General features: G+C 38.5%; 1 protein-coding gene across 1 annotated transcript in view; it reads left to right on the forward strand.

Moving 5' to 3' along the window:
* Window positions 1–1,416: 1,416 nt before the first annotated feature.
* Window positions 1,417–12,612, forward strand: part of LOC126190766 (mediator of RNA polymerase II transcription subunit 20) — a 567,907-nt gene continuing 556,711 nt past the window's right edge. The window contains exons 1-2 of the mRNA XM_049931288.1: window positions 1,417–1,569; window positions 8,824–8,966. Of these exons, the coding sequence (XP_049787245.1) occupies window positions 1,556–1,569; window positions 8,824–8,966 (157 nt within the window). The 5' untranslated portion in view covers window positions 1,417–1,555. The remainder of the gene's footprint in view (window positions 1,570–8,823; window positions 8,967–12,612) is intronic.

Genomic DNA, 12,612 nt, shown 5'->3' on the forward strand with positions numbered 1-12,612 from the left:
CAATTCCATGTGAGCTTTTAAAAAATGGTTCAAATGGCTCTGAGCACTATGGGACTTAGCATCTATGGTCATCAGTCCCCTAGAACTTAGAACTTCTTAAACCTAACTAACCTATCGACATCACACAAAACCCAGTCATCACGAGGCAGAGAAAATCCCTGACCCTGCCGAGAATCGAACCCGGGAACCCGGGCGCGGGAAGCGAGAACGCTACCGCACGACCAAGAGCTGCGGACATGAGCTTTTACTTTTGAGTGAATTTATTATTTTCCTGATTTCAGTAGGAGAGGTGGGTTAAATTTCAATTTTATCAAATTGCGTAGGTACTGCTTCTTCCATATACTGCCTTGCATTTTCTAACGAAAAGCTGGAACCTATTTTTTCTACAACACTTAAAGAATGATTATTAAAAATGTTTTCGACTTCTGACTTCTTGTTAACAAACTTTTCATTGTGTTTGATAGAAACACAGTCTTCCTGTGCTCTCGGTTGCCCTGTTTCTCTTTTCACAATATTCCAAATTGTTTTAATTTTATTATCAGCTGTGCTAATCTCAGACATAATGCACATACTTCTGTACTTTTTAATAACTTTTCGTAATACAGTTCAGAAGTTTTTATAATGTTTCATTGTTCCGGGATCATTACTCCTCCTAGCTATAAGATACATCTCCCTTTTCGGTTTAAAAGATATTTTATTCCATTAGTAAGACATAGCTTTTTACATAGTTTCTTACAATTATAGTTCAATGTTTTATTTGGGAAACTGTTCTCAAATATACTCAAAAACGTATCATGAAGCAAGTTAAATTTTAAATTAGCATCATGTTCCCTGTACACCTCATCCCAGTCTAACTGTTGCAAGCTTTCCCTAAAATTTTGAAGTCTTAAAACGTTAATGGAACACACTATTTTGGAGGACTGTTTTACGTTACTGTATGGAGCTATATCATATACTGTAACTAGCTGTGCATCATGATCAGACAGACGATTCTTAACAGGAAAAGTTTTTATTAGATTAAATTTGTCTTGGTCTATGAAACATTAATCACCTAACATCCTTGAGCAAGGCCAATCTCGGTTAATTTCCGGTGTTAGCAGACGAGGTCTGGACCGTCCAGCCTCGACGTCAAAACATCCTGCCCGAGAAACCTCAACATTAACGTTCCGGACTTCTCGTCCCGTTCCGTTGAATGCCTCCATTTGGAATGCATGGGCGTTGTATTCCGTCTAGCATGACTCGACTATTTTGATTGTGACAAGTAGCTCTTTACATTTGAAGACAAGTTATTTTAATATCCAAGCGCGGCTGAATTTTTAAAAATTAGTGGGAAGAATAACTGACTCTCTTTCTACTTGTTTAAGATCGACTTTGTTTCAAATATTATGAAGTTCAAAGTCTACGCTGAACGATATTATCTTTGGTATCCGCTTGCGGTGTGTTGTGCCTTCGGAACTTCTTTTGTAAATAAACAGTGGCGGTTGAAGTGAATTCGAGTTGTGGTTGTGCGGTTGTTTATTGTGTGTGTTAACGTCTCGGTGGTGGAATATTTGCAATGGGTGTAACAGTGTAAGTGTTAATAGCCGTTATTTGTTTTACATCGTAACTGTAGACTAATTTTGTAACGTATAGTTTAACCTCAAGATGTTAATGAAGTTCGTTGCAGAATTTTTCATACAAGCCGTTTAGGTGATTTATATTTCCGACCACCCGGAAATATAAAGGAATTAAATATAAGTTATAATTTGTGACTCACTTTCTAATGTACTGGTGCGATACATACGTTACAGTTACGTAGAATGTGATAATATATGAACTACCGGTTTGGCCTACTCTTTTTACCTTGACTGATATTTACGTATGTTTAGTAAAGACACTTCGATATGTGCACAATTATATTTTGGAAGTACTTGCTATGTACATACACACATGGTGTGTACAATTACTAGTATGCCGATAGTGAACCATTTCATCAGTAGACAAAATCCTTTGTTACTAAACCTCGAGTTAAAAATTTGCAGAAGAAAAATTGTTTATGTAATATAACCTGTGACAGAAGTGATGTACTAACAATGGCGAAACTATAGTGTAAGAAACAGGAAAAGTTGTTCAGCTGTCAGAAACTGAGCAACGACGTATGAGTCGAACACACGTAAAAAAAGTATGGTCGTGGAAGTAAATCTCTACTACTGCTGTCAGACATAAGATCAGCGTAGTTTCAAATGCAAGCAAATCGCAAATTCTGTTTACAAAGAACAAAGCTTGAGCTCTTTGGACTATTACAACAGAGTTGTTTGTGTCGTTGGTGGTGAATTGAATAGGATTACACAAAATAAAATAAAAGTGCCTTTTAATGATTACTCTGGAAAGTACTTGGTGCCCAGAGAAAGTTCGAAACATTCCGACTTTGTGCCTCATTATACCATTATAAGTATAACTTGAAAGTTAAGTAATCATCTTTTGAATATTGCAGTTTTTTTTTCTGTGTTTGCTGTGTGAAACTGGAAAGAAATGCCACCTTACACAAAACATTGTTTTATAGTTTCGTTTTCATCCAGAAATGTTTCAGTAATTTTCTGCTGTGTTCAGTGGATTTATTTGTTTATTTTCATACTCACATGAAGTTATTTGTTGTGTATGCTGGTAGCTTGGAATCTACTGCCTAATCTACATTTCATCATGGCTTTTGATATTTTGGTGTTCTTTCTCTTCCTGGTGTTAACTTGCTTATTTATTTTGTTGTTATCATTACACACACACATTTTGTATGATTTGTTAGCAGTTGGCAGAAACTTGTTGCTTAGCTAACAAATAATACAAAATATTTGTGTAATGACAAAGCAAAAGAAATAAGCATGTTAACACAACACAAGCAAGGGGGAAAAACACAACAGCACCAAAAACGAAGACAAGCTGTTGATTGTACAGTGGATTAAAAGCTTCCAGCGGGCACAGCTAATAGCTTCATGTGAGTAAGAAAATAAGCAAATGAACCCACTGAAGAGAGCACAAAAAGTGCTGTAGTGTGTGCAGATAAAAACAAAAAATACAAAACCGTAATTTGTGTAAGTTAGCATTCCTCTCCAGTTTTTGAAACTTAGCGCTATTTGTCTGACTGTGCTTCGTTTGTTTGCAGTTTATTGAGTGTGCCTCCTAGTGAACTGTTTTACTTATGGTGTAATAGCTACCTTTTTAAAAATTCTTACATTGAAAAAAATAGAACTATTAAGCTCTTCTTAGTTCTCCTTGTATAATGTGTTTTGATACTACTAGTGTTATGAAATGTGTAATGAGTTTTGGTTGTACTTTGGTTTTGCTATTAACACAAGACATCTTTGATCTCCATTTTTCTTTTCTTATTATGTTTTTCATAGCTTAAAAGAATGCTTACTATTTGTGAAATGTTAGCAGGTGAGTGTGTTCTGCACAACCTCAGATGAAAAGCAAGGCATTTCTTTTCCAAAGTCCCATTTTATCTGTTTGTTATACTATCATCTTTGCAATTATTATTGTTCATTGTAACTTGTTTTTTAATGTAGCCTATTGTAGTACTGTTCCATCTATTGTTTCTCTTTTGGATACATGAGTGAGATTCACAATATTTGAGAGTTTATAACAGTATGTACAATTTTTCCTTGTTTCATGAAATAACTGTTTGATTTGTTTTGAGTGAAACATTTGCTTTTTGCTAAGTGTATGCTATGCAGCTGGCTTATCTTTTCTCAGATTTCTTTTGACACAGGGCTAATAGGCCTATTTGTGAGAATTTCATTTCAAATCCTCATCTTCCCATTCATCTTAGTTTTTCTGTGATAAGGTGAATGTTATAACTGTTTCTTTGAATTGTTGTGGCCAGCATCATTTCCCAATTCAAGCTTCATGCTCTGTTTCTAATGATCTCATCAGTTCCTAATCAGGGTGAATTATTTAGTTATCACCTGAGTCTTCGGTAGTTAGGTTTTTGAATCTCTGCGTATTAATCTAATTTATTAGACACAGTTCCTGCACTTTCGTCAGGGTCTACAGTAGAGTTGCACAGCACATGCCGATAGTCCATTTATCTGCATAGTTTAGTTTTCCGTGGTCTTTAGTATGGACAGAGACTGTGATTATTGTGTGCGGATGCAAGCTGAGTTGGTGACACTTCACTCTCAGCTTCAGGCTGTGATGGCTTCGGTTACTCACCTTCAGGCTGCAGTAGATGATCACCACTGTTGTGGGCCGGCCGTGGGGATCTAATGGACATCCAGCACTTCCGAGTCCTCCCGATCGGTCGTCACCTGTGGCCAACCCAGTTACTGCTTGCAATGAGATTGACCCCTCACCTGTGGTCGAGTGGGAGGGCGCTCTGGGACGTAGCAGGTGGGAAAGGACTTCCCAGTTGGCCGCACATAAGGCCTCCCTGGTTTGTCTGACAATCAGGTTCAGGTGTTGTCTGTAGCTGACACTGTCACTGAGCCAGATGCTGTCTCCTGTCCTGTTTCAGAGGAAATCTCTCAGCCTGCAAGATCCAGACAATCACAGAGGGTGGGATTATTGATAGTTGGGAGCTCTAACGTTATCCGCCATATGGGGCGCCGTAGGGACATGGCTGCCAAGAAGGGAAATAAAACCAATGTGCACTCTTTGTGCATACCGGGTGGAGTAATTCCAGATGTGGAACAGGTCCTCCCAGATGCCATGAAGAGCACGGGATGCAGCCAGCTGCAGGTCGTTGCTCACGTCGGTATGAATGATGTGTGTCACTTCATAAAGGCTGCCAGTCTTGCTTGCGAGATGAAAGCAGAGCATAGTCAACAGGACCGATTATGGATCTCTGGTACAGAGCCGAGTCGTGGGGGTCTGAATCAGAGGCTCAGACATTTCTCTGACCATGCAGGCTGCAGATTCCTCGACTTGCTCCAAAGGCTGGTTGAGTTTCGGGTTCTGCTGAATAGGTCAGGTGTCTTTTATATGCAGGAGGCAGTTACACGGGTAGCAGGGGCTGTGTGGTGTGGACTGGGCGGTTTTTCAGGTTAGAGGGTCTCGGGAAAATGCAAGAAGGGCTTCAGTCACAAAGTGTGCAGGCTGAACACAGGAAGAACGTAGATAGAGGAACCCTTGGTATAACAGTTGTAAATTGTCGTAGCTGTATTGGGGAAGTACCAGAACACCAAGTGCTAAAAGAAAGCACTGATACTCAAATCATTATAGGCACTGAAAGTTGGTTAAGGCCGCAGATATGTTCAGCTGAAATTTTTGCGAAGAACCTAACGGTGTTCCGAAAGGATAGGCTAAACACGGTTGGCAGTGGCGTGTTTGTTGCTGTTAGAAGTAGTTTATCTTGGCACGAAATTGAAATAGATAGTTCCTGTGAGTTAGTATGGGCTGAGGTCATTGTTGGCAACTGGAATAAAATAATAATTGGATCCTTTTACTGCCCTCCCAGTTCTGATGATACAGTTTGCTGAAAGGTTCAAGGAAAACTTGAGTTTGGTTTCATCAACATATCCGACTCGTACGACTATAGCTGGTGGTGACTTTAATTTACCCTCGATATGTTGTTGAAAATACATGTTTAATTCTGGAGGTATGCATAAAACATTATCCGGAATTGTGCTAAAAGCATTCTCTGAAAATTATTTCGAGCAGTTAGTTCATGAGCCCATGCGAATAGCAAACGGCTGTGAAAATACGCTTGACCTCTTAGCAACAAATAATCCTGAATTAATAACGAGCATCAAAACAGACACAGGGATTAGTGAACTCAGGGTTGTTGTAGCGAGATGAATATTGTAACCCCCAAATCCTCCAAAAATAAATGAAAAATATACCTAATCAAAAGCAGATAAAAATTCACTTGAAGCCTTCCTGAGAGACAATCTCCACTCCTTCCAAATTAATAAGATAAGTGTAGACTAGATGTGGCTTGAATTCAAAGAAATAGTATTGGCAGCAATTGAGAGATTTATACCAAATAAATTAACAAATGACAGAGCTGATCCTCCTTGGTACACAAAACGAGTCAGAACACTGCTGCAGAAACAACGAAACAAACATGCCAAATTCAAACAGACGCAGAATCCCCAAGATTGGTGATCTCTTACAAAAGCTCCAAATTTAGTGCGGACTTCAATGCGAAATGCTTATAACAGTTTCCACAACAAACCATTGTCTCGAAACCTAGCAGAAAATCCAAAGAGATTCTGGTCGTACGTGAAGTATGCTAACAGCGAGAAACAATCAGTCCCTTCTCTGCATGATAGGAATGGAGATACTATTGAAGACAGTGCTGCCAAAGCAGAGTTACTAAATACAGCCTTCCGAAATGCCTTCACAAAAGAGGACGAAGTAAATACCCTCAAAGTAGTGAGGCAACTTGCCGTACCCAAAGACTGGAAAGTTGCACAGGTCACACCAATATTCAAGAAAGGTAGTAGGAGTAATCCTCTAAATTACAGGCCAATATCATTAACGTTGAAATGCAGCACGATTCTGGAACATATATTGTGTTCGGACATTATGAATTACCTCAAAGAAAACGATCTGTTGACACACAGTCAACATGGGTTTAGAAAACATTGTTCTTGTGAAACACAACCAGCCCTTTATTCGCATGAAGTGCTGAGTGCTATTGAGAAGGCATTTCAGATCGAATTTTTATTTCTGGATTTCCAGAAGGCTTTTGACACTGTACCACATAAGCATCTTATAGTGAAATTGCGTGCTTATGGAATATCGTCTCAGTCATGTGAGTGGATTTGTGATTTCCTGTCAGAGAGGTCATCAAGTAAAACAGAAGAGACTTCTGGCGTTCCCCAAGGTGGTGTTATAGACCCTTTGCTGTTCCTTATCTATATAAATGATTTGGGAGACAATCTGAGCAGCTGTCTTAGGTTGTTTGCAGATGACGCTGTCATTTAGCGACTAATAAAGTCATCAGAAGATCACAACAAATTGCAAAATGATTTAGGAAAGATATCTGAATGGTGCGAAAAGTGGCAGTTGACTCTAAATAATGAAAAGTGTGATGTCATCCACAAGAGTGCCAAAAGGAATCCATTAAACTTCAGTTACACAATAAATCAGTCAAATCTAAAGGCTGTAAATTCAACTAAATACCTAGGAATTACAATTACGAACAACTTAAATTGGAAGAACACACAGAAAATTTTGTGGGGAAGGCTAACCAAAGACTGCGTTTTATTGCCAGGACACTTAGAAAATGTAACAGATCTACTACGGAGAATGTGTACAATATGCTTGTCCGTCTTCTTTTGGAATATTGCTGCGCGGTGTGGGATCCTTACCAGATAGGACTGACGAAGTACATCGAATAAGTACAAAGAAGGGCAGCACATTTTATATTATCGGGAAATGTGGGAGAGAGTGTCACTGAAATGATACAGGATTTGGGCTGGGCGTCATTAAAAGAAAGGCGTTTTTCGTTGCGATGGAATCTTCGCAAGAAATTCCAGTCACAAACTTTCTCATCCAAATGTGAAAATATTTTGTTTTCACTGACCTACATAGGGAGAAACGATCACCACGATAAAATAAGTGAAATCAGAGATCATACTGAAAGATACAGGTGTTCGTTCTTTCTGCGCACTATACGGGATTGGAATAATAGAGAATTGTGAAGGTGGTTCGATGAACCCTCTGCCAGGCACTTAAATGTGATTTGCAGAGTATCCATGTAGGTGTAGATGTAGAAACCTCTAATCTTCCTTTTTCACACGTCTGGCCGCTCTGTCAAAAATGTGTGCCAACGAGAAGCATCTTGTAACCGCTTCTGGCATATTGCTTGGTATCTTCCATGTTTCAAAATGTCTTTAGTTTCTATGGTCATTTCGGCTATTGTAGTATGCATTCCAAGACTTCTGTCTCTGCTATTTCTGCTCCACAGTAAAGTTGAATATATTATCAGTGTATTGTACATTAAAATAAGTTACCAACTTCACTGTTATTTGAAATACCTATTTAGGTACCAGTATTAGTCAGTTATTGTGTTCAGTTCGCACAGTTTCTTCCTGACAAATACAGCTTTGCAGTTCATTGAAGTACTAGGTTGCGCAGGACACATTTTATCTGGATATTGATGAAAAGTCTATAAAATACTAGTGATTGCCCATGAATGTACTGGTAAAGTGCAGTTTTTGATTATACCTGCGACTCTGTATTAATGTTCAGAAACTACTTAGTTTATGTAAGTCTGATACTCTTGTGGCTATTGTCACCAGGGTGGTTGTAATTTAACCTTAGCAAGAAGAATACCTCAACTTTAGTTACATATGATTGCTTTGGTTTATAAAAACTATAAAGGGGCATTATATTTATTGTCGGAAACTATTCACTGTCACAAGAGTTTATTTTATGACTATTGTGGTTTGACTTTTCTTACAATATAAAAAGCACAGTTCAGTAACATTTACACTTCAGAAAAAAACTTTAACTTGGCATAGAATCGCAATGAATGTAAAATACAATTTAGTCCTCTTGGAGGAATGCAGAAATTTATAGATTTTCACTAATTTCTCGGGTCTTTTGTTTCCTAAATTATTTCTTAATTTTGACCAAACAAGCCAATAGGCAAAGAAAATTCTCTCACCGGGTGCAGTACTGGCAGGGCAATAAATGAGGCACTAATAAATTAGTTGTCAAAATGCATTAGTGTTTTGAATAAATTAATCGTAGGAATTTAAACTGAACACACCCTATTTCTTGCATACAATCGCTGTTTCAACCCCTCTGCTGGGACCTTCGTCTTAGTTTATGTTTAGATACAAGTAATAAGTCTTGAAGTAATAGGAGTTGGTAACTGAAATAATATTAATTTTTCAGCTTACAGCAATTTCCAATGGTTGAGAATCGCACAGGACCACAAACTATAGAATTCCTTACAAAGCGAATCGTTGCTCTTGGCGCAGTTCAAGTTGGACACTTCCTTGTTGACTGCGAGACATACATGTCGGTGCCCACCTTAGGTAAGTAGCCTTGCTAGTACCTGACATTTGTTAATTTTCTGTCTGTAAAGCTCTTTGTGTCAAATGAGCAAATTAACATTTGACTGAAACAAGTTGGTATGTGTAAAATATTCTGTCAGCTCACATTATAGAGCATGTATGGCTGTTTGTATTAATATACGTGCCTAATTGAAGTGCCTTTGTCTATAATATACTTTTGTCTCTCTCTGACCGTGTTCTGATAGGACATGGTTGTCAAGGAACTCATTGTTTTATTCAAAGATGGTGGTTGAGAGTTGCAGAGTGTTTTAATTTGATAACTGTTAAGCATTATTTGAGATTCAGCATTAAGCTATTCTGTGACATAGCATTGCTTCTCCGAGCCACTGTTTTGAGTGAGGCAGAGCAGATTGTCGTGTCTGTTCAGTTGCAGTGTTAGAAGTGACTCTTGATGAGACAGATACATGAGCATTGTAAGCCTGGAGATCAACTACTACTGGCAGCTAGAATGACAGAAGCCTCTATGTATCATGACAATTCAGTAGTCTTACAATTACATATAAACTGTGGGGTCAGTGGGAGCGTCTGATTCTACCCATATGCTTTGATGCATGAGGTAGTGGTGGTGTGGTGTGTGACGTCACTATGGTGGGGAGTTTTTGAGTTGGTTGTGTTTGATGGTGCCCTCTGGTGGTGGATGTGTATGTGCTGTGTTTATTGTGTCGTATTGGGTTCGTTTGAGTTTTGGTTGTGACCATGCTAATGTGGCTTTGAGTTTAGGTAGTTGGTGCAGTAACGTGGGTGGTGGAAGTGTTTTTAGTGAGTTATTAAGATTTTCTTTGTTTGTGTGATTGGTGTTTTTGTTAGGTCTTATTAATTATGTGTTTCTTGTGCGGAAAGTAGTCTAATTTCTTTTATTGTTTTTTATTAGGTATGGAGATGACATTGAAGTTCATGAGCGTATCATTACATCCTCAGATGGGTGATGACTTAGGTGTCACATTTGTGGCAACAACATGAAGTTGATGAGAGTTCCGGCATATCGGGCCAGGGATGTGTATATGTGGCGTTGTCAGTGCAATAATATCTGGTGGTCGATAAGATACGATACCTGGTTCGAGGAATCTAGGAGGGAGATTATGTTGCTCACTTATCATTTTTGTTATACATTGTGTATAAGTTTTTATGCGCTTAAGACTGGTGTGAGTGAGAGATCTGTTTTGAATTGGTTTTTGTTCTGTTGAGAGGTTTGTTCAGAGTATGTAAAGTATAGGGGGAAGTTGGGTGGGCAAGGGGTGGTTGTTGAAATCGATGAACCACAGTTTGATAAGAGGAAGTATGGGAGGGGCAGTTCTCGGGTTCGTTTGTGGGTGTGGGAGGGACTGTTATTTCGCGGGGTGGGAGGATGCGATTGTGTTTTTAGGGTTTTGCAGAGCTGTAGTGAGAGGGAACTAGTGGGTCTGATTGAGGAGGGTAGTACTATAGTTTTCGTCTTGTATTGGTTTGGGAAAGAGGGCTTATAATTATTTAGTTGTTTCCAGAAGTTTCATATTTAGTTGTTGATCACAGTATTGAGTTTAAGGATTATAAAACTGGGGCTTGTACTAAAAAGACAGAGGGGTTTTGGGGGATAATTAAATCACTCATAGGTAGGGGAAAGAGGCACTCTTCCAACCTACACTCTTATTTAGAAGAGTTTTATGGTGGAAGAGTGTACATGAGAACTATTGTATCTTTCACGTGTTGGTTTTTTTTTCTGTGGTGAGTTAAGAGGGTTTGGTGTGTATGGGTGTTGCAGAGGTGGTTGTGGGTAAAGCTTGTGGGGTTAAAGGGGCAGGTTGGGGGGAGGGAGGGGTTGGAGATTACGTTGGAGAGGGGAGAGAGGGGGAGAGTGTGTATGTGGAAGGGGCAGGGGGGCATGTGTTTGTGCGGGTGGGTCCACTTGCATGTGGTGGCCGACCTAGATGGTATTGCCAGTGGCTTTTGTTGGTAAAATAATTTTTGTTTTGGTTTTATTCTGTAGTAATTGTAATGTTTTGTGTTTGTATATTTATGTAAGATCGGTTGTGTTTTAATTGATGTAGTGAATATGGGGTTTTTGAGTTTTTGAATTGTTGGGGTTTTGGTTCCACTTTTTGGAGTTGTAGGTGTTGGTTTTTTGGTATTGATAGCTGCAGGTTAGCAGAATGTGGTAATTTAATATTTTTTAACATTATTTCTTTTGGGGTTGTGCGGTGTTTTTTATTGTTGTATATTTAGCTTGTCCCTGCTGTAAACCCCCAGTTTTTTGTGATTGTCTCATTAGGTTCATTTTATTTTTGGAGTGAGACGTCGTTGTGCCATTTTTATTTTTATTTATTTGTATTTTTTTCACATTTCTTGGAGTGTGTATGTAGTGGCATCACTGTTGCCATTTTGTATATGCTGGAAGTAGCTGTTTTTGCCATATTGATGACATCATAGGTCACAGCAGATGGGTGGAATCAGACATTTGTGTAATGCACAGTTTTCTTAGAGAATAAAATCTGTCAGCTTTAAAACCACAAGTTTTAAGTGGGAACAGCATAACTGATACAACAGAAGATACCCTCAAGAGGTTTAACATGATTTGCTTCCTGTCCTGCCATTAAGTTTTATTGTAGTTCACTTGATGAAAATCTTCATCTACACCACACAGCACCTTACAGTGTATTGTAGAGGATAATTTGGGTCACGACAAGTGTTTGATAATTTGGGTCATGATGATTGTTCGATGCTAGTCATTGGCTTTGGCCAGTGATATAATGTTAATGGCTGCTGTCACATAATGTTTTGGCATGTATATTCACAGTTTTGGTGTTAGTTGGCAAAGTCAATGAATTTGAGAGTAAAAAAATAAACTGGTTGTTGTGACACTCAGATCTGTAGCTTAGCCCGGTTAGGTTGGAAGGTAACAGTTTGGTTGTAGGTTGGTGAAGCCAACAGATTTGATAGTAAAGAAACACTTTTTGATGTGACATGACTGGTAGGTAGTTCAGCCCATGGTCTAGGTTAGATAGGAAGGTGACAGTTTGGCTGTGAGTTCGTGAAGCCAACAAATGTGATACTAAGAAAATGTGGTTGTGGTGACAGACTGATGTTTATCTTAGCCTGTTTGAAAAAATCGCCAACAACATCATGTTATAATCGCCATATTGTTTATGGCATTTGTCGCATGTTCCCATTTCAAAGTTGATACTTATATCAAACAGTGTTTTACGAGCTACTACTTAAGGGTTAAAGATTTTTCCAACGAATCTCAGTGTGACTGAACAAATGTTTACTGTGGTTTTGCATTTTGGATACTGGTATTCAATGATTTGTCCAGAGTTCCTGCTGAAGAATGTGAAAGTATTTAAGGCTGCAGATAATTAACTAACGAGTTCAACAGGTTTTTTGTGTTTCCAGCCAGTATCAATAATGTGTTGACTTGATATGTATCAGAAATATAATGTAAAGATTAGCATTTAAACTCACATTGTTAGTAGGATTTATTTTGGTACATACTACAAATTTCATCTGTCATAAAGCTTTATTAAATGCGGCAAGTTATGCCTTGGTTCAGATTCTGCATAGAACTGAAGAACATCCCAAAATGAATTTGTAAATCAGAGCACAGCACCTCAAATAACATATTTATTAGTAATTT

This window comes from Schistocerca cancellata, chromosome 6 (assembly GCF_023864275.1).
Source record: "Schistocerca cancellata isolate TAMUIC-IGC-003103 chromosome 6, iqSchCanc2.1, whole genome shotgun sequence".
Classification (NCBI taxonomy): domain Eukaryota; kingdom Metazoa; phylum Arthropoda; class Insecta; order Orthoptera; family Acrididae; genus Schistocerca; species Schistocerca cancellata.